Source organism: Anas acuta, chromosome 26 (assembly GCF_963932015.1).
Source record: "Anas acuta chromosome 26, bAnaAcu1.1, whole genome shotgun sequence".
Lineage (NCBI taxonomy): Eukaryota > Metazoa > Chordata > Aves > Anseriformes > Anatidae > Anas > Anas acuta.
Window position 1 is genome coordinate 2,550,143 of NC_089004.1, and position 22,582 is coordinate 2,572,724.

Consider the following 22,582-nt stretch of genomic DNA (forward strand, 5'->3'; position numbering starts at 1 on the left):
GTGTTCCATTCTAAGGCAGGAAAGCAATGAAAAATGATAGCTTCAGGTCCCTTATGTGAATATGTCTGCATTTGTTAGGCATTTTAGATTCTCTTGTAGAAGATGCCTGCATCTAGCCTGTAGGCAATGTGCTTCTGCTACTTTCTGTTTCCTGTGGACCCTTTACAAGGAGGTTGTAGCTGGGTGAAGGGTTTTGGTGGCAGCAGGAGTCTTGTTCCTGGGCATCTTTGAGAAAGCATGGCAAGGGCAGGCTGTACTGGCTGTTCATTTTGGCAACAGCAACCTGTTCATGGCTTTTTCTGGGTCAACTCTAAAATGATTGGAAACTTGTAGTAGGTCGATCCAAGTTCAGTATATCAGAGTTGTCCAGAGAGCTATGACAGTAGGGACCATTTGTCTAGTGTGACATAAAACCCTGTATAAACAAGTGCTTCTGGATTTTCAGCTCCTAGGGGTTAATTCTTCAAGTGTTTTCCATAGCTGTCTGTAGAGTCATGCTCATTCCAACATATTTATGTAATACTGCAAAACAGTTCAGTTGGAAGGGACCTTCGAAGATCATCTAGTCCATCTGTCTGACCTATTCAGCACTAACCAAAAGTTAAAGCATATTGAGGGCATTGTCCAAGTGCCTATTGAATGCTGACAGGCATGGACCATCGCCAGCTTCTCTAAGGAACCTATTTCAGTGTTCGACCACCCTCACAGTAAAGAATTTTTTTCTTACATCCAGTGTGAACCTGCCCTGGTGCAGCTTTGTGCTATTCTCTTGTTCTACCATTGGCACTTCCCCCTGCTTACCTGCAGAAGGAAATAGGTGTACTAGATCCATGTAGCACTGTTTTGTCTGTTGAAAACCACTAGGGTAAGTAGCCCTAGTTCAAAGTCAGGGTGCAAATCCCTCCACTTAACAGCTTGGTCTAAGTGCTCCGGGAAATCCGCAGTGTGGAATCAGTGAGTGATCTGTTGCTCATTCTATGACTATTGATTTAGTGCATCAAGGTTGAGGCTGGCTAGGTATGTGGCTGCCTTTGGTATTTGCGTGGGGGCTCATTCCTTCCCCCCATGTCTTATTAAAGCTTAAAGCTAAATATTTAACAAATACTGCAAGCAATCTGGAATTTGATATCAAAGTTAAATTGGTGAAGGATCTAGCTTTGGGGAAATTATTTTTCTTGGAAAGTCTTAAGTTTTTGTTTTTCAGAAATAAAAAGCATTGTAATAAGTCATTTTTTACTTCTACCAGCAGGTTCAACGATAATCTGTAACTTCCTTAGGTGTAGTCAATGCTTGGGAAGGTTTTGATTGTTTTACCTCCCTCCTCCTCCTAGTCTAGGCTTTTTGCTTGGAGAACAGCTCCCCCAATTGACTTTGGTATTGCCTAGCAAAGGTGGGTGGCAATTAAATCTATCTCTTTGTAGTTAAACAGCTTTCCTGCTATTGCTGCTCTGAAAGCAATGGGAAAGGCTGAAAAGCAAAGCAGGAGGGTGGAAAACATATTCTATTTTTAGGCTAAGGTTGGCTTATCTTGTATTTATCCTGGAGCTGGGCGGATAATGTTTCCAGAGACCTCACATGAGTAAAGACTGCGTAGGGACGGAGTTAATTTTAACTGGTCAGCAGTCAACAGACATGGAGTCCACGCAAGAAGCGGAAGAGCTGGGACCTCAGGCAGAAATGGTTGCAGACACTGTTCTTGAGGTTGGAGAGAGACTCTTTCAGGTCAGCCGAAGGGCACTTTCACTGCACAGCCGTTATTTTGAAGCAATGTTTTTTGGGGGTGCAAGAGAGAGCACCGAGCACCATATAGTGATCAGAGGGATCGATGCAGCACCTTTTCAAGCACTTCTTGAGTTTTCTCGCACAGCCCAAGTGCTAATAGGTCAAGAAAATGTGATCAGCTTACTGGAAACAGCTGATTTTTTACAGTTTGACAGGGTGAAACTGTTGTGTGAGAAATTTCTGGAGAGGGAGCTGCATGTTTCCAACTGCCTGGGCCTGATGACCTACTCACAGCAATTTGCCTTTGCAGAGCTGCATGCATCTGCTATGAATGTAGCTCTCACCCACTGGGGGGATGTGATGTGTCAGGAAGAATTTAAGGCTCTACCCAAAGAAACGTTGATGCACTTCCTAAAAAGTGATGAGCTATTTGTTCCTCGAGAAGATGTGGTTTTTGACAGTATTGTGAGGTGGATAATGGAGGACCCAGCAACGAGGGAGGAAGACTTTTTGGATTTGGTTGGCGAAGTCAGGGTCGCTTTTCTGAGTTTGTCCTTCCTTGATGTCTTGGTGAAACGCAGCAAGCGCCATGGACAGTCAGATACCTTCTCCAGACTAATAAAGAAGTTAGACAGCTGTCCTCCACCCAGCTGGCAAAATCTGAAGCTGTGTCCTAATGCTGGTCGGAGCTATGACACCTTATATGTCCTGGGAGGAAAGCATGACAACGAACAACAAGAATTATTTCTGTTTCAACCTAAAACAGGGACCTGGCAGGCTTGTTCTCCATTGCAGCGCAGAAACCTCACGCAATACGCAGTGGCAGCAGTAGGTAACTTGCAGATCTGTACCTCAAGTGATGCCAACAAGTGGGACTGAGCAAACGCAAAGAAAAGCTGAGGTTTATTTAGAGTCTCAAATGCAGCAAATTCAGCTGCTTTTTCCTATAAAATATAGCATTGCCAAAAACCTCGCTTGTGTTCAAGGAATGGCCTCGTTTTCCATAGCCCTTGAAGATTGTTAGGCAAAACTAAATTATTTTTTCTTATAGCAGGAACAATAAAGGTATTGGATTCCTCACATTAGTTTTATCTGGAGTGAGTCTAACGACTCTAAGCATTTTTTTTGGCCTTGGTTTTGACAGGTGGTGACTGCTGATTCATAGTTGCCTTTAAGATAAATTTACCTGTGAATGTTGTGATGTCTTCATCCTTGGAGACTTTCAAGACAGCTCAAAAACCATGACTTCCCTTACTTAGTGTTGGTGATAGTCCCGTTTCAAGTGGAAGGCTGGATGTGAGACCCCCAGAAGTTCTTTTCTGCTTTCATGTTTCTGTTCAAGAGTGGGAACCAACTTGGAAAGAGTTGCTTCATCCTGTAGGCCCAGCATATCTGGGCAGATGAGGAATCAAATATTGCCCGCTAATACAAAGAGCAGTCATTTTCTTTGCTCATCCTGCAGCCTACTGGTACAGCTCAGAGGAAAAAAAAATAATGAAATGAAAGCCCTCAGGACCAATTTTTAGCCTTTGTGTAACTGATCCTTTTCTCTGCTGTCTTTCCAGGGAACTTCCTTTTTGTGACAGGAGGATATTTCCGGGATGAGTTTGTGTGGTATAGTGTCGATTGGGTGCTGATCTACAATTGTTTGAGTAATAGCTGGCTGGAAGGGCCTGCCATGAAGAAGTCTCGCAATAGCCATTGTGCAGTAGGAGCAGGGCTCTACCTGTATGTACTTGGAGGGAGCACAGATGAAGGGATAATCGCAGAAGTGGAGCGCATGGCTTTGGTGGACCCACAGTGGGAAAGCATGAGTCCTATGGTTCAACCTGTGGAGAGAGGAGATGCGGTCAGTGTGGGGACCAGGATCTATGTGGTCTGTGGTTTGGATGAAAATGGACACGTCTATGGCGGAGTGCAAAGGCTGAACACAGAGACGGACAGCTGGGATGTCATCTCATTTTCCCCGCTTCCAAGGTAAGAAATCTGGGACCTGATGAGGAGAGATGCTTGAGAGAGAGGGGTGTTATTGTTCCCCTCTGCACCAATGAGACCACCTGGAACAGTGGCTAGTTTTGGGATTCCAGTACAAGAGAGATGCAGAGAACCTGGAAAGGAGTCAGTGGAGGGTTATAAGATGGTAAATCCAGCACAGATGATGATATACTGGAGAAATGTAGATTAAAGCCTGTCAGATATATTTTTATTTATTTCGATTTCTACAAACATAAAGCAGCTCTGCTAGAATTTCAAAGAGTCAGAGAGATTCATACTATATTCCACCATACCTGCAGGGGCTGCATGCAAAGCTACACGCTGTGTTTTGACAGCATGGATTGAGCCCACAGCCTCAGGTTAAAGCTAAATTATTTGAGCAAGAGAAACGATCCACAGACTGTGGAAAACAGCTTAAAGTCACCCATATTTGAAATATATAAAGCTTGAGGCAGAGCTTCCTGAAGCCAGTGGCATCCTTTGCTGCTTTGGCTGCCAGGAGATGACCGGTTCCCATCCCTGAGATCCGGGATCCATGGATAAGGGCTGATGCAGCCACAAGTGTGTAAGAGCCGAGCTCTCCGTTACATCTTGAATCAAACTGTCCCTGTCCTCCCTCCTTCCCCTGCGTCAGCACATGGGACAGGAGATGGATGTTCCCACAACACCCATTTCCAGTCATTTTTTCTGTGTGCAAGAAATTCCATTTCAATGGAAGACTGCTGGAATTGTCCACTGTCCATTAGTCTGGTGGTGGGGATTTATTGGCAAGATATGGAACTATTTCTAGCAGCTTGCAGCAAAGCAATCAGGAGTGTTTTTTCTCAGTCAGGTCTAAGTGGGTATGTAGCTGAGTGAACCATGGCATCTCCTGGTAGCCTGGGTGCTTTTCTGGCCCTGCGGGACCCGTCTGTAGCTGGTGCTGCTTTGGATGTTTTGTCCAGACCCAGCACTGCAAACATTTTGCATGCTGGAGCAGGAATAAAGACACTTTCCAGCAAACATAATCCTGCATTATCTGCAGTGCCTCTGACTTAAAGTCTCCCCCTCTTAGTCTCTACTTCCTCCTCCACATCTTAAGAATTATCCAGGGGAGGAGGTGGCTCCTGACTCCTCTGCAGCTGCCTGGTGGCTGCCTGGGACCCTCCTGGGTGCTGGGAGCACACACAGGACGTTACTGGTCATTAGCTGGCACCCTTGAATCCTGCAGCTAATGCTTTCTTAATTTGCTCATCTGTAAAGTACTTAACATCCATCCACTGAATTATGGTTTAATTGTGCAAGCTTCCCTGATAATGCTGTTCACTGACATGAGGCTTAGTATAAAATGTTGATTTCTTGCTTGCTGATAATTGTTGTAATGATGCTCCGTAGTCATAGGACAGTGGCTGTGCTTTTGGGCAGGAGTAGGAGCACTTCATATCTTTGCAACCTGAGTAAACACGAGTAGGTAGTGTTCCTGCTGTCACTGGAGATGGGGAGACTGGGGCAGGGGATAGCTGAAGCTGATGGTGTGTACTGTGGATACTGATTATTTGGGAAGAGGTCTCGAGTCCCTAGACCTCTAGAGCCTCTGAGCAACCTGAAGTTCAGATGAAAGAAAGCTGGAGATGGGCTCTAGCAGGGAGTGTAGTGATGGAACAAGGAATAATGGCTTTGAACAAATGGAGGGGAGATTTAGATTAGATGTGATGTGAGGAAGAAATCCTCCACTCAGAGCACAAAGTGCACATGGGAGTTAGGGCTGAAGATACACCTTACTTCTGTTCTTTTCCATAAATAATAGAATGAAATTACCTAAAAAACAGTGTTAAAAATAAACCCTCAGCCCCCCCAACCCTCCTCCTCCTTCCATGTGATATCATCTTCCAGGCCAGTCCCAACACAGCCGCCTTTGGCCACGCGTGGGCCACTCCATCACAGAGCCTTGCTGAGGTCACAGTGGCCACCACTGCCCCGTGGGCCCTATAAAACAAGCCCCCTGCCACTGGCCCACCACTCGCTCAGCGACTAGCTCTTCCGGCAGCCAGCGAAAGCGGCAGGAGGACGACTAGAAGCATCAAAGCGAGAAGCGGCCCTTCTTGGTGTGTAAGGATAGCGATGCCGTCCGAAACAGCACCAAGAAGGAATGCAGCTAATATGAAGGAGATGCGTCGTGGGTGGAGAGAGAGCGCCAGCAGCACAAGAGACATCAGTGCTCGAGAGACCTCTGGCGCCCACCCCACTGACAGATATTGGCGGTACCATTGGTACCGCAACGACGCGGGGAACAGGCTGGCCCCTCAAGCACCCAGCGAAAGGGGGCCTGGGCCTTCCCAGAGGCGTAACGGTGGCGTGGGGCAAAATCAGGAGCATCGGGAAGACAGCCACAGGGAGCAGAGGCGTGCCAACAGTCCAGAACGGAGCATGGGACCCAGGCGTGGCCATCAAACTGTCAGCAGCCTCAAATCCATGCGTGAAAATCAGGCTGACAGTGGCATGGGACCTAGAGGCGGAACTGGACGACCACCTGGCTCGGCACCCTGGCCTGAAAATATGCGGAATGGAAGGCAACTTGTTTGGGCGGTCCCGGGCAAAGACTGGCTTGACCTTCAGCCAAGCACTGTCGAGCCCATGGAGCTGGGTCCACAAGAGGAGGTGGAGGAACAAATGCAGGTGGATCCACCTCCACCGGAACAGACCTGGGACTGCCGCAGCATGTCGTTGCTCTCTTCCATCCATGAGCACCAACATCAGCGCAGGAGTGCCCGCCCAGCTCCCTACTCGTTGCTCAGGCGCCATCCCAAGCGTTAGCTTGGGGCCACCGAACATCACGGACATCCCGCAGGCTCACCTGCAGGATGTCCCGGCAATAAACAACACTTGCCGATTCTCAGAGTTTGCGTGAGTGCTTCTTTCCTATCCCCCAGCCCTTGTGCGAGAGGTGGCAGCCCTTCTGCACAGAGCCTCGAGGAAGAGCATGAGAGAGGACTGAGAGGACCCAGCTTCCTTCGGGCTGCTGCACTGGGGGGACAGGAGGAGTCCCCAGAGGCCACCATGTGCCTTTAACATTTGTGAAGATAAACCGAGGGGTGAAAATAGTGTGTGAGTGATTATAGGTGGCTAATTTCTTATATTAGGAGTGAGTTTCAATAGCTGAGTAATTGGTAACGACTGACATAGAGAAGGCTGAGGTACTCAACAACTTCTTTGCCTCCATCTGCACTGGTAGACGGGCTTCCCAAGTCTTTCATTTCTGTGACACCATAGATGGAGGCTGGGGGATCAAAGTCCCACCCACTGTAAGTGAAGAGCAGGTTCAACACCACCTGATGCCTCTAAACAGGTACAAGACTATGGGACCTAATGACATGTATCTCGGGGTCCTGAGGGAACTGGTTGATGGAGTCACCATGCCTGTCTCCATCTGAGTTGAAAAGTCCTGGCATTTGGGCAATGTCCCTGGTGAGTGGAAAAATGGAAACGTCATGCCCCTACTCTTCAACAATTTAAACAATTAGGAGACATTTCTTCTCAGAAAGAGTGGTCAGGCATTGGAACGGATTGCCCAGGGAAGTGGTCAAGTCACCGTCTCTGGGGGTATTCAAGGGAAGGTTGGACTTGGTGCACAGGGACGTGGTTTAGTGGGTGACATTGGTGGTCGGGGGATGGTTTGACCAGATGGTCTTGGAGGTTTTTTCCACCTTTAATTTTTCTGTAATTCTGTGATTCCCTCTCAGGTATGACCTCTGCATCACATCACTGAATAGTGCTCTGTACACCATAGGAGGGGGAGCTTTTCGATTTGATGTGGAAACAGATGAATGGACTCGTGTGGATGAGGAATGCTTGACCAAGAAGTTCTTCATGGGATGCAGCACTGTTAATGGACAAATTTATCTCCTTGGACAGAGAAAGGGGAACAGTGCCCTCCCCATTGTAGTCCTCTTTGATCCCTATGTTGATATGTGCCAGGTCATAGAAAACAAACTGCCTTGCCCCCTTCCTATTCGTGGCTGTGTCTCTGTGCGAAGGTTTGATACATGGGTATGAGTGATACCAGACCCAACATAACCATAAAGAAAAAGTCATGTGCTTTACAGATGACGGGAACTGCATTGTATCGAATTTGATTTGCGATTTTTATTTTTTAATTTTTAATTTTGAAAATAGATCTGTTTCATTCCTAGCTGTTCTGTTTTCTACTTGGCAATTATCTTGAAACAAAAGCCAGTGAAACCTTTGCGACTACATGTAGTTTGCAGGTTGTTACTGGAAATAGTGGTCAGTGTACACAAGAGTACACAAATGCCTCAGCGTTGATGTTACACAAAAGGCTGCTCTGTCCTCTAACTTCTCTAGTTTTCTGTCCTTTGAACAGTTGGGAGAGACAGGAAAGTCATGGCATCAGATAAAAAAAAAGAAAAAAATGTAGGAGTATATGACCTGCATATACCCTGAATTAAAGATCGCTTATGAAGAAGAGGGGATTGATGGGCAGGACTAAGGATTTAGCACTGCTGTAGGAAACAGCAGGACAAGGGCATGTTGACTCCAGTTCCTTCTGCCTTTCTCTCACATATCTTTCCTGAATTATTTATATTTTTCTTTGATGGGTCAGATCTGGGAGGTAGACCACGGTTCTTAATGATAAAGTGTTCTGGGGACACCATCCTTCATTCCCCACCTCTTTGCAGTTCTCTAAAATGGTTTAATTTTCCCTAATGTTTATGCAAAATATATCAGACCCCTTAGAAGCATATTCAAAGCCTATGTAGAAAACAGCTTTTAAAGACAGCATTTGTAGGTTTCTATATATTGCTTGTAGACAAACGTATAAGAAGATATATTGTCTCTCTGTAGTTTTTGGGCCTTTGAATTATCAGTGATATCAGACCTCTAGCAGGTTTCAAAGATTTGCTGATTGACAGAAGAGCTGACATTACTATATTTCAAAAAATGATGATAAAAAAATCTGCATCATGCAAAATCAAGGTAAAATGGGCTTGTTTAGGTGTAATAATTCATTTCTACATAAACTTTAAATCCAATGTTATACTATAAATTCTGAAAATGACATCAGATACAATATATTACAAAGTGAATAGTCATCCAAAATAGAGAAAACCCTTAAAATATCCCATTAAAATGTTTGCATTGTAACACTTATTTTCAGATTTTAAAAATGAAACCTCAACAACATTAATACATCCCTACGTAAAGTTTCCATTTAGACTAGTAGAAAAGTGTGCCTTGAGAAGAATTTCAGTTGCTTTCAATTTTATGACCATTTTCTCTAAGTACACATTCAGTTAGCAAAACCTTTTAGATGCATGAGCTATTTTGTATAATTCACGCAGCAAACACAGCTTGTCTCACTTGGCCAGGCTTTATGTGTGGAAATGGTCTATCCTTGCCCCCAGACCTGACAGTTTTGGACTATACAACTAGAAGCTTATTTGGCAGTTAAAATAAGTGTTTTTTACATGCAACTTTTTTTCATAAGGTGGTTAGCACTGACTGCCAACATATTCTGAAATTGTGGTTCAGATAAATGTTCAGCAGTTGTAATTTATTATTTTATGAACCTTTTGGAAGGTTTTGAGATAACCACAGCTAAGTGTTATAACTTCAGCAGATTGTTTAATCCCTCTTACCCTGTTTTTAGTGAGAGTGTGGCTGATTGACAATTTTTTTTCTGGATAGAGTGTTAGTAAAGTGATGTTCCCAACAGGAGAGGTGAAGAAAACATCTCCTGAAGTTACTTGTTGCCTGGAAACTCTATGATGAAATTTTCTTTCTTCTAGATGTTGGATGATTCCTCAGATATACCGCTGCAAAGGGTTCTGTGAGCCTGTCTGGCCTCTCCCTCAGGCCTGTCCTGCCTTCCTGCTTTTGAGAGTCTGTCTGGCTTTTGGTATTTTGCAATGAGCCCCACGTTACTCTTTGCTCTTTGCCAGATCTTCTGCTTCACTCCTGTCACTTTCCTCGGTGTCACTTCTTGCGTCTTTTCTTTTCTGTAGGAGAGAAAGATGATTTAAATAAGCTGCAAATCTGATGTCTTGCTACATTAAAGGGGACTGGTTTTGCTTTCATTCAGTGCACTGGCATGTTAACCTGAGAGGTAAAATAAAAACAATAGCTGAGATCATATCCTTGAAATCAGTGTGGTTGTCCCTGAATTTGGGAGATTGACTTAAACTACCTGGAGTTTGTTATGTGTTTTCCTGACTTTTGAATATGTTTTTTTTTTTTTTTTTTTTTGGTGATCCTTATAATAGTCTTGTAATGTGACCTTCTGAAAATAACTTAGTGTTAATTCTACATATAGTTATTCCACATATATGCCTCTCTAATTTTTTAATGCTGAAGCTCTGAAAGTCAATATGTATTTGTTCAGTCTACTGCTGCCCTGTGCTGAGGGCAGTTGGTTATTTGGGAAGGCGATAGTCATGGCTACTTCTTGTGCACTGAAAACTGAATTTTAATGACATCCCATAAACAATGGTATCTATACAACTCTCACCATGTGCCTTCAGAAGCTTTTGGGCTGTTTTTTTTTGAGTAGTCCCACTTCTCCCACCCCTTCCCTGCAGGCATGCAGGGACCACTGTGGATCTCAGGGTTGCTCATGAGTAATGGTGGCACAGAGGAGAAAAAGATTTTTCATACCGCACCATGGAGGATGACACCAAAGACCATCTGGAGGATTAGATAGGACCAAAAAATGTGCAACAACTGCAGGATCATCAGGAAAGCATTTATCAGACAGCTTAGGAGGAACATCTGAAATTTTGTCACAAAGTAATAGTATGTGCTGTGGGAAAGAGAGAGAGGGAGAGATGAGTTAGTCTGCATGTCTTCACAATTACAAGGCTCAAAAGACTTTCTGGGCAAATAGTTGGCTCACGGGTTCCCTGGGAAGAACCAGTCTGTGCTAGGCCTGTGCAATCATGCTTCATGTCAATGACTTCTTGCTCTGTCCCAGAAAAAGACTTCACCCATCTTCCACAAAACATATCCCAGGTCTCAGAAGACCTGGAGAAGACCTATTAAAATTGCCAACCATAGAATAGTGTTTGCAAATAGGTCTGTTTGCAAAGTGTATCTGCAATTCTTCCCAGAAGCAGCAGGAAGCCACCATCTGGCAGCGGTCTTCCCTGGGCCAGAGACAGAACTTGACTTCCCAAGACCTTCACAGAGCATTCAGGGTTCTTATTTTTGTACCCCAAGGCATTGCTTTTATACATACGGGCTTGACCATGCAGACACGAACCACCCTGCAAGACCCTCTGTTCACATGAAGCTCTCTCTGCAAGAAGTCATGCTCCTCACCTGCAGAATCTCCAGCCCACTTCCACGGGTCCCTCTTCATGGGCAGCACTGGGAGGTCAAAGCACTGCCTCCGTCACGGGGCGAGGCCAAGGGCAACTTACTGTCATTGTAATACTGGCTTTAAAAGCTTTTCTGTGAATGTAGTAGTCAGAGAGACTGGGAGGAAAATATTTGGAGGACTGTGTCCAGTTCTGGGCTCCCCGGCACAAAAGACAGGGATCTCTTGGAAAGAGTCTAGTGGGGGGCCACAAAGATGATACAGGGCCTGAAGCATCTCCCCTGTGAGGAAAGGCTGAGAGACCTAAGTCTGTTCAGCCTTGAGAAGAGAAGATTGAGCGGGGATCTGATCAATGTTTATAAATACCTGGCTTGGAAAAGGAAATCAGACAGAACAGAACAGAATTTGGTGCAGGAGAGAAATAACAAACACTGGCATGTGCGCTCCTCTGCAAGTATCTATGACATGAAATCTAAGATGTTAAAAGCTGGGAAACATTTGGTGGATAAAACATCTATTTGCTCTGCCTTTATGCTCCTCCCTAAACATCTGCTTCTTGCTGCTGTTGGAAACAGGGTCTGACTTTGACGGACCCTTGGTCTGACCCTGAACATCCATCTGCTTTGTTCTTCCATTATAATACAGCACGTCACTGGGATTTGTTTGACTTCTTGTAGACAACTGAAATCAGTGTTATTTGAGCTTCTCAGGAAAGTTGCCTCAAACTTTTAGTGCTTTTCCCTTTGAGGGAGCTGTTTCACTGCCAAAGAGTTGGGGATTTGTTATGCAAAGTCAGCTTCACAGGCATCCAGACTTATAGGGAAGCAGGACCAATGTTCAAAACTCAGCATAGTCAGTGCTGGTACAGAGCCAGGGCAGGAACAGAGGACAGCAATGCAGACTTGTCCTTATGCATGTGTAACATGTCCCACTCCTTCTAGGCATACTAAGAAAAGTGTTTGGTTTTTGAAGAAAACTGAAACCTTAGACTATATATAATGCATGTATTGTGGAATGAATTTGTGGGAAGGTAAGTGAGATCAGCTTTTCTAGGCAAATTGGAAGTGGTAAAGAAGGGGGAACAATTTCAGCATAGTTAAAGGCTGGGAGTGTGGTCAAATGTGTATAGGCAAACACCATTCTCCAAGACTGGTGTCTGTGACTTCTGGAGATAATGCTTCTCTTACACTCCCAGCATGTCCGGTGTCTGACCTCCTGAATCCTGAGGTTGAACTCATCACTTTCCTGTTTTATTTCAAACAGATGCAGGGTCACCTTAAATTCCTACTTTTTTTTTTTTTTTTCTTTTTTTCTTTTCCCCCATATTAGTTTTATCTTAATAATGCTTTAAGCAGGACTTTCTTAGTCTGTAAAGAAATTCTTGGGAAATTCTAACCAGCATAATTTGTACCTTCCTTCTCTTGTACGAACCAGTGTTTGCAACAGAAGGAGGCCACTTCCTACTTGCTGGAAGAGTCACACCAGGTCTTGAGCAGGATTAAAGGAGATGAAGGATTACCCTCAGACTGTGGTGGGAGTGACCTTACAAGGATGGAGAAAGGTAGTCATAAAAAATTCCCAATGCTATGATTGCTCATGAATTGTCAGGTGCTGTAGCTGCATGTAGACATCTTATCCCAGCAAGAGAGACAGCTCCAGATGAGAGACAGTCCCTGCCTAGAAGACAGTGAGAGCCTGGAAATGGAGAGGCAGAGACTATGACTCCAGATTAATTTATACGTAAAAGTCCTGGCTTTTTCTGGGGTTCCTCAGTTCTACCTGGATTCATCTTTGAGCTTACCTGTAGTGTCCTGTTCCCTGCCTTTCCTGCCCTCACCATGGAGGGTCATCTCTCCAGAAGTACAAATAGTCCATGACACCCATGGTAAGAGAACATTAAAACGTAACTCACATTAACGGGAAAATGACAAGCCGGGAACTGATGAACACCACAGCAAAAACAACAAAGACTGCTTCACAGACCCGCTTCCATTTCATGTAATGGAGCATCTTGGCCAGCTGTAGAGAAACATATTGCCATTTATACCATGTGGCTATGTTCTTCTATTACCACTCTCCTGAAAGGCTTCAGGGATTTCCCATGTCCTGCAAGGGTTACTGGACTTGTTGGAGATTGTCCCAGCCCTGTGTACTCACTTACTTTTCCCCAAGAACAGTAAATCTGATACTTCCTAAATGCCCTAGCACTAGAACATACATGTGGCCCATCTGTGTGGGTCAGCACAGTTCCCACCACTACTCACAGACAAGAGAATAGATGAGCATTTCTAGGCGAGGGTAACTCACCTCTAAAATATAATCAGAGGCATCATGGACCAGCATGACTATCATCCCAAATCGTATAAGGTTGGCACAGTAGGAGACAAAGATCAGGGTGATGGTGGCGATGTGGTGGATGATCTGTTCCTTGAAGTCCTGGCATGAGAAGAGAGGTTGTGTCAGTCATTGAGCTTGACCTGGCAGCACCTGTTCAAAGATGCTGCTGCATCTAGGACATGGCAAACAGTAGTGCTCCCCACTGTTCTGCAGTTCTCCAGTGTTATGCATAAAGCCAAGACAAAGGAACAACTTTACATGCAGAAATGCAGATAAATACCAGTGAGGTAAACATAGGTGCAAGTGTGCTAGAAGACAGATTTTCTGTATTTTCCATGAATTAAACTTTCCTTACAAAGCTCCTCTCTCAATACTCTGAACCAGAGTCCTCTGGTTCAGGCTGCACTTGGGAGCAAGGCAGGGAAGGGCCACACTACCATGTCCACCTAGTGACCATCTCTTGGTGTCCCTTGGCCAGGCACAGGGACTGTCATGAGATGCAAAGGTGGGATACGAGAGAGTGTACGTGGCCTGGGGCCTTGCCCGCCTTGAGGCCTGGCAGAGCTCCGTGAGTCCCTGGGGTGCTGATAGTGGGAGGGGGGAGCCTCATGGTGGAGGTTGACCGAGCCAGCGGGTTGCTGCTGTGCTACTGTCACTCACCTTCCTCTTCACATCAAAAGGCAGGGTGGCAACCAGTGAGCAGTAGAAAGAGAGCTCCAACAGGTAGAACCAGCCCAGTGCAGGCAGGAGAGGCTGCAACACAAGCAAAAGGCAGAGTGACACGCTTGCTTAGCCATGGAGAGCAGGAGAGGGCAAATCTCTTCCCAGGCAAAATGTATTCATGAAAACTGCATCTAGGTCAGCAGGGCTTAGTCATGTCTAAATTTTCCTGTCCTTTGTGACTGAACCATTTGCTGGTGTGCTGGCAGCCTGCTCCAAAGCCAGGACAAGCCCCAGACTCTCTCAGAGGGACTGAGATGAGCTGAGATCTCCCCTCTACAGCGGGTCAGACTCCTCTCATCTCTCATTTCTCTTCATGTTCAAGAGTTCAAGGGATGTCCTGACTGCCAGGTCCCTTTCAAGGTCACACACATGGAGCAGCTTCCAGCCAGGCTTATATTACAGAGAAACTCTTTGAGGGGACTGTTCAGGGCAGAGAGAATCTCCTGCTGCTCTTTCATATGGAACACCTACAAGGAGCTGGCCAAGGAGACAGTCAGGCTGTTCATTCACATGGTGCATGGTGGTAGGATGAGAGACAGTGGGCATGCTTGGAGCCAGGAGGTGAATATTATGAGAAGCTTTTTCATCATGAGTGTCACACAGTGTCACACATCACGTGAGTCACACACTGGAATAGGTTGCCCAGAGAGGTTCTGCAGTTTCCGTCCTTGAAGGACTGGACTGGAAAAGACCTGGGTGACCTTGTCTGACCTCACAGCTGACTGCTGTGAGCAGGAGGTTGGACAAGAAACCTCCTGAGCCCCCTTCCAAACTGAATTATACCACATACATGCAGCTCACCTGCTGTGGAAAGCTCAGCCAGCAGACGGTGTGGTCCCAAAACCAAGGCTTCTGTGCAAAGAGAAGGCAGCAGTAAGAACCCATAGCCATTATAACATATAATAAAGTACTCTTTCATGTTGCCATTAAGTAAACACATGATGTCAGTGTACCTGTGGTAGAGCCAATCTGCCTTTGAACTTTGTGAAAGTGCATGGCAAAATGCATTTGTCGTCAGTGAATGTACAGAATGTTCCACAGAGGGTGTTGATACACAGTGGGTCGGATGAAGAAAACCATGGTCACATTACTGACACCTAGCCAGGTTTGTACCTGGATAAGGGGGCTGTTCTGCTGGATTTAGACTGGGTATGTTTCCATACCACATCCCTGAAATTTGTCCTTATTTGGTTCTGAAACCATGGTCTAACCCCTAGTCATGGCTACAAATGGTCAGTGGGTTCCTTGAAATGGCCGAGGACCATCAGACTTATTTTCCATGAATGAGGAACTCTGGAAAGGTGTCGCATCACAGTGTCTCCCACCTGACATACTTACATCATACAGAAGAGCCAGCGCAGAGAAGAATGATGTGAAATAGAATATAAATCTCCAGCTAAAATTGAAAAAGAAAAACAAGCAAACAAACAAAAACATGGGCAATTAAAACTTCCTCCAGAATTGTGATAGCTCACCAGGCTGTGCCCAGGCCACTGCATCCAGCACCCAGCTGTGTGTAAGTGGCTAAACTTGACACATTTAGGCACAATGGCTGCAGGCCAGAAACAGCTGGAGAAGGATGAGGTGCAGACAAACAAATGTGGTATCATGTCTTTCCAGGTGCTCTCCCAGCAGCTGCAGAGCCCATGGGAGAGCCTACTCGTTTGGATAAAGATTTGCAGTACCTCAGCTATGTGCTTAACATGCACAAATGTGCTGTTAAGGCAATGGGGTATCTACAGCCCACCCAGGCTCTGCTGTGGTCCATGTTGTGCCCAAATTCCTGATGTCAGAAGGAATTTGGCCATTTTAAAAGTTCCTCTCCCAGCATTATGGTATGCAGTCCTTGTTGGAGGTTTCCGTGATCAAAAGCCTCAGCTGGCTCACCTACCTTGCCTCACAGAATTTCTTCATCAGTCTGGGACGGTCCTGGGCCCGCCGGTGCCGGAACCAGGTCTCCACTTTTTTAACTGGGAGGTCATTTTGCTTGGCCAGAGAAATCAGGTCCTCCTAGAAAACAGGTCAGGAAAACAGGACTTCGCCTTCCTGATGCTTTCTGCCCCCATGTGGGTGGAAGAGGCCACCTCTGCCCTGTGGGCTTGTGTTTCCCTGAAGACCACATTGCTTTGGAAAAAAATTAGATCAGCTGTATTTGCAGTTGTGAGCTCCCAAATCATTCTGGACATTTTAAAACTCCAATCCAGCAATATGTAAATACAGGTTCAGAATTTACCACAGGCTCTCCCTGGTTAAATTTTGCTAGCTATGCACAATGGGATTCAACATCTGCGGTAAGAGCCTAAATACCTTTTTTTTTTTTTTTTTTTTTTTTTTTTTCATCTCTGATGTATGTTTAACATGATTATCAGCTACAGATGACAAATGAAGATTAAAAAAAGTTTTGGTTTGTGATAAGGAATCACTTGGTAATGTCAGATAAAACATCCAGCTGTTTGATCAACTGTGTATTCAGTCTCAAAAGCACCATTTCCATCATGCTCTATTTTATGCATAAAGTCCAAATAAAACTACCTAGTCTTATGATTTATAAACAGTGATTATGAATTAAGTTGACAAAGCTTCATACCTATTTAAGTCAATAATTATTTTAAAAATCCTGGAACATGCAACAATGTGAATAATGATCTGAAGGACTTGTGGTTCTGCTAAAAAGGAGTCCTATCTATAGGCACTACTCAAAATGGCTCGTTAGGAAAGCCAGCACCTCTCACACTATCTGCTCTATCTGATAAACTGTCAGCCAGGTGATGCTGAGTTTGTAGCTGTTCAATATGTTGGAAGGTGCAGAAGTATCTGCTTCTTCCCTAGCATGGTGGTTAGCAGTAACGGTGATGCCTGTGTGGCTGGTGTGCTTGGGTTGGGGTGCCTGTAGGGGAAGAAGGTATTGATTAGCTGGGCTCTTGGGACACAAGTGACACTCACCTCCTTTGGGGTCCTGCCAATCAGATTGTAGAAGTCTTCCAGTGTGGCATTGGGCTGAGCTTTGCGCCTCGGCTTGTTTCTCACACCCAGCCTCCTGCCCAGGGGTAGAGCTATGGTTCTAGAAGAGAAAAAGAAAGTTCAGACAGGAGAGAATGTGGGCACCCTCACTGTGAGCTAGGGCCAGCCCACAGCAAGATTGTGCCAGCTCCGTATCCTGTGCATGGACCCCAGGGGTTCAGCACTTCTCTGGCTGCACACACTCTGCCAGAGAAGTCCAAAGCCCCACTGGGTGCAAACCTACCCAACCCCAGGGGTCCAGCACCACTTCAGGGGCACATACAAAGCCTAGTGCCTCTCCTGGGTCAGTGCTCTTCTTTGAGAGACACAATGGCACCAAGGCAATGCTGAGGAATGCTGGGTGCGCAGTGGAGACAACACCAACAAATACAATCAGTATTGATGCCAGTTTTGTTTAACATTTTTATCAATGATCTTGGTGAGGGGATTGAGTGCACCCTCAGTAAGTCTGCAGATTAAACCAACTTGGGTGGGAGTGTTGATCATGAGGGTAGGAAAGCTCTGCAGAGGCATCTGGATAGTCTAGATTGATGGGCCACATCCAATTGGGATGTGCAGTCAACAAGACTAAATGTTGGATGTTGCACTTGGGTCTTAAGAACCCCACACAGTCCTATAGGCTGAGGGAAGAGTGGCTGGAAAGGTGCTTGGCAGACAAGGATGCTGGTCGGTAGCTGGCTGAACATGAGCCAGCAGCGTGCCCAGGTGGCCAAGGGCGTCATGGTCTGCATCAGAAATAGTGTGGCCAGCAAGACTAGGCAACTGATTGTACCCCCTGTACTTGGCACTGGTGAGCCCACACCTTGAGTGCTGTGTTTGGTTTTGGGCTCCTCACAGCAAGATCTTGAGTTGCTGGAATGCATTTAGAGAAAAGCAATGAAGCTGACTAGAAAACAAGACATATGAGGAGAAGCTGAGGGCATTGGGATTGTTTATATGGAGCAGAGGAGGCTGAGGAGAGACCTCGTGGCTTTCTATAACTCCCGGAAAGGAGGTTGCTGTGAGGTGCATGCCAGTCTCTTTTCTCAGGTGACAAATGATGGGACATGAGGAAATGGTCTAAGGTTGCACCAGGGGAGGTTTAGATTGGTATCAGGAAGAATTGCTTCACAGAAAGTGTGGTTAGGCATTGGAACTGGCTGCCCATGGAGGTGGTGGAGTTGCCATCTCTGGACATATTTAAGAGATATGGGGATGTGGCGCTTAGGGGCAAGGTTTAGCAGTGGACTTGGCAGTTAGATGGGTGGTTGGACTTGATGATCTTCAGGATCTTTTCCAACCTAAATAATTCTATGATACTATGATTCTACGATACTATGATTCTATAATGCTACAATTAATAACAGTAAGCAATAATTAATTATAATAATTATTGACTTGATACCAAGGCGGGGGAGGGAGGGGGTTGCTACGCTCTCATTGTCTTTCCCTATAGCTCTTAAGACACTCCACATGCGGAGTTAACCTGGAAGTGAGACCCTGTTTGGGAGTGCAGTGCTGGCCACTGGCCAGACTTCAAGCTTCTTGAGACCCATGAATACATGGGGTTTGCTAAGCCATTGCAGGCCTGCAGGTAGCGGAAAGATATTTTGATAATCCCCAGGACAGAGCTTTCCTTGGGGTCTGACTGCTTTGTGTTTCTCTGGCTCTTCCTACAGCCTGTTTTGCCAGAGCTTCTCACAAAGCTGAACACAGCAGCCAAAAGCCGGATCTCCAGAGAGGTGGGACAGTGCTTCCCCAGCTCCCCCAGCTTCTCTGGGCCACAGGAGAAGGCCCATACTCCAGCCGAGGGCAGGTTTGCTGAGCACAGCCTTCCTGCTTCACACACACCATTGTCCTGTTCTGCCTGGCTGGCAGCATCTTGTCAGGCCTGCCCGTGTCAGCACCTGCCCTGCTTTAACTGATAACCCCTTGATTTCCTCTGGGTGAGGGCTGGACCTCTCCACATGTCAGTCTCACTTTCTGGAAAAGGGGCCCAAAACACAATCTGGATCCATCTCCAGCGCTCAGCCATGTGGACCTAGATTGTTCCCACACGTAGGTTCCGAGGAGATGCCTGTCAGTTTGCAGTGTCCCCTTTGGGAGTACCATTTCCCTCAGCTGGGTAGGTGTGAATGCCCATAGCTAGGGCATTGTAGTACATGAACTGGGGACCTCTGGTGCCAGGAGGAGTGAGGAGGGCAGAACTGGCTGAGGGGAAAGAGTGGTGTGAACAGGGTGGTCCTACAAGAAGCTGCAGGAGCCATGGCTGCCCTCTCCTTCCTCTATGCTGATGTTGGGGACTCATGCAGCGTCTTTGGGAGTACCCTCTAAGACCAGGCTGAAGCCTGGCTCATCTGGGGTCTCCCAACCCTGATGTACCCAGCAAATTCCTTATCCTGTGCTGCATGCTCCCAGCTGGTTTCTCAAGAGCCCAAATCTGTCTCTCCAGGGGGAAGTCCCCCACACAGCTGAGGTGCAGCTGAGTGACTTGTCTTTTCACTCCCGGTAGTACAGGTTATGTTACGGGTACGGGAATGAGAGATGGCAGGGCAAATTGCTGACATACAAATGCTGTAAGTCACAAAAAGTAGAAAGCTTCAGTATTCCTGGGGAGAATTCCCTGCCCCCTTTGTAGTGGTTAGGAGGTGGGTAAGAAGTCCAGAGCAACCCTTCAGGACACCGATGACAGCACAGAAGAGGCTGGATTTGCTGCACTCACCTTTCAAAGATGTATCGGACAACAATCAGTATCAGGGCACCAGGGATGCAGAGCAAGAGGTCCTGAGGTTTTGGGTAGCGAACGTCAGCAGAATCCTTCATGTCTTCCCAGGTAGCTCCAGGTGGCAGCCAGTACTTGTGGTGCCAGAACTCCTCTAACAGTCCCATCCTGGTCTAGATTGTGGGAGCACAGCAGAGGCTCAGGGATTCAAAAAACAAATACAGCTGAGACGTAAAACTCACTCCTAAGCCAGGACTCCAGCGCTCCGGGACACCCAGCCCCACAGCTCGTCACTCACACTCCACACCTTTCACTCCAATCCATGACTACGACTTTAAACTAGTTGAAATAGCATCACTTGTTCTGACCTGCCCATGAGCTTAGAGGTGGAGTAAGATGTCCTAGTACAAGAAAGTCATTCAGTGGGTGTCAAGGAGGTGGCTGTCTTCAATTATACTTCAGTGCATAGACAGCTGAAGTCCCTTCCTAGTGACAATAACAGCAGGGGCATCTATCTCACCCTCTCTTCATACCAACCTTTTCCTTCCCAGGCTGCAAAGCTCTCACCTATTAATCAGCTCACCATTTATGGGGCTTCTCTAACAATCATAATTGCAAAAAATTTGTTGGTTTCTCATGGTAACCTGGGGTGGATTTCATTAAATCTCTGGTGAGAGATCTTTCCAAATGCCTCTGCAAAGCCACGCACTATCAACAGGGTTTCTCCTGTGCCTGTGTTCACTGACACTTTGGGATAACTCCAGTAAAGACATGATCTCCTCATACACGAACCAGGAGGATTTTTTGCCATAATGTTATGTTCATACATGTTTCCTATAATTCCATTACTCATGATATTTTAACCAATCTGACCAGTACAGGTGTCAAGCTACAGATGTCAGAAGCTCCTCACATTCCCACTTGGGACCTCCCTAAATTTTGGACAACAAGATGATTTGAAACAACAACAACAACAAAAAAAGGCACTCCACAATGCCTGGTTTAACTTTTTCTTGTGTAAGTTTCCTCTTGACACTTGAGCAAATACCACCCAAGCTGGAAGGCTTGCTGTTACTCAGTTACTTTGCTATATAACATCTTCTCACCCATCAGTTTTGGATGAATCCTCTAGAGACACATCCTCAGCAAGAAGACATCTGATATTGGCTCCCCTCTGCTTCTAAGCAGGGAAGTCGCAGGCAGCACTTTTTATTCTTTTTTTTTTTTCTTCTTTTTCTTTTTCTAGCCTGATCTTGTCTCAGCTTTGATAATCTTATGATTCCTACAGTCTTTCCAGTGTTTTTCAGAGATTGTCATTGCCTTTTAAGTTGTTTCTCAATATATTTCTTGGCCTGCTTTACTGCCTGTTCAGATTAATCTGCCAAAGTTACAGGTCCTTTCCACTTCCCGTGTTTAGACATGACTTTGACTTTTTGAACAATGCCTTGCTGTTTCTTAGGGACGCCCTTACCTGCAGGCACTGTGTCTGTTGTACACGTGCAAATGAGAAAAGCAATGGTGTTCAAAGTGTAGTCATCCAAGTAAAAGTTCCCTTGGGCATATGTCTGAATGATAAAAACATGGTGGATGCACATTGCCCATATTTCCTGTGTGCAAGGGAAGGCATGAAGCAAACTGCTCTTAAAACAAGATCCAAAACAGTACTAGATACCTGTGTCACTGGAGTTGGTAGACCCATGTTAGCTGCCAGCCCTGGGGGCCATACTTTGCCAGTCCTTGACACTCTTCAATGCATCTCTTATAGCTCACCTGCTGCTGGAAACCCCATCCCCACAACTGCTTGATGACATTTATGTGATGCACACCTTTCCTGTGTGCGTGGATGATTAAGATGCATTGAAAGTAGATCCTGCTCTGGTGCCCACTGCTTTATCTGCTTTGCTGGTTTCTTTCACAGACAAATCACAAGGATTCTCGCTGCAGGTTCTTACAGCAGCTTCTTTGTGCACGGGGCTGTGATACTCCAAGAGGAATCAGTAGGTGATGGTGGTGGCAGAGTGAGTTACACAGCACTCATAAGCTTCCCAATACCAGAGTAGACGTAAGGAAAGAAGGTGGAGCCATTGTGGGGAGCAAACTGATTGCACACAGCTTCTTTAAGCCATAGCAAATAGCATAGGAAAGAAAACAAATTTTGCAGTGTGATCTGCCCTGGTGACTCATCACTCATACTCAGTTATTCAGTTAAAAACGTTTTTAATTAACCCCAACAGCCCTCCTGAATCCTTGATGTATCCTTTCACAATGAACAGATTTACCTACTAATGAGCCTGGCAAGAGCTTATCTCCATCTTCAGGGGGATAGCATAGCCCCGAGGGTAAAATTCAGCAGACATTAGTGTATATTTGTATTGGCTCTACAGTGCATCACAGAGTCTCTGGGAAACATTCTGCTTCTCAGGTGAGATGTGATTTTACAACGTAGATCTTTCCTACCCTTCAGAAACCTCATTAAAAAGAAGGCCAGGCATTCTTCTCCCTTCCCATGACCTTGCAGTTCCAAAGCATCTTCTCAGTGCTGCAGTCATGGACTTGCAATTGCCTTGGCAGTGCCAGGTAACCTGGACTGCCCCTAGCTTTAATGTAGGGGTGCCCCAAAGTGTCCTGATCCAGGGCCACACGCAGCTTTACCTAGTAGGAGTGAAACTAGGCAGCTGCTGTTCTTCACTGGCATAACTTACTACAGCTGAATGCTCTGGGTATGCAACATCCTCTCCATGGATGTGTAAGAGCCATGGCAAAGGAATCCG

The 22,582-nt window shown here is 45.9% G+C and overlaps 2 protein-coding genes across 2 annotated transcripts; one reads left to right on the forward strand and one right to left on the reverse strand.

Annotated features, from left to right (window-relative positions):
- The first annotated feature begins 1,168 nt into the window (after positions 1–1,168).
- LOC137845002 (kelch-like protein 23) lies at positions 1,169–9,511 on the forward strand. The gene is made up of 3 exons (XM_068661785.1): positions 1,169–2,554; positions 3,288–3,699; positions 7,437–9,511. Exons 1-3 carry the CDS (start codon positions 1,576–1,578, stop codon positions 7,747–7,749), a joined length of 1,704 nt encoding a protein of 567 aa, XP_068517886.1. The 5' UTR covers positions 1,169–1,575; the 3' UTR covers positions 7,750–9,511.
- Positions 9,512–9,585: 74 nt separating this feature from the next.
- On the reverse strand, positions 9,586–22,543 carry LOC137845005 (ceramide synthase 4-like). Its single transcript, XM_068661792.1, has 11 exons — positions 22,091–22,543; positions 19,812–19,984; positions 17,033–17,150; positions 15,981–16,099; positions 15,428–15,485; positions 14,891–14,941; positions 14,027–14,119; positions 13,337–13,465; positions 12,942–13,048; positions 10,369–10,513; positions 9,586–9,713 (listed from the first exon to the last, which is right to left on the reverse strand). Exons 2-11 carry the CDS (start codon positions 19,976–19,978, stop codon positions 9,636–9,638), a joined length of 1,065 nt encoding a protein of 354 aa, XP_068517893.1. The 5' UTR covers positions 19,979–19,984; positions 22,091–22,543; the 3' UTR covers positions 9,586–9,635.
- Positions 22,544–22,582: the final 39 nt, after the last annotated feature.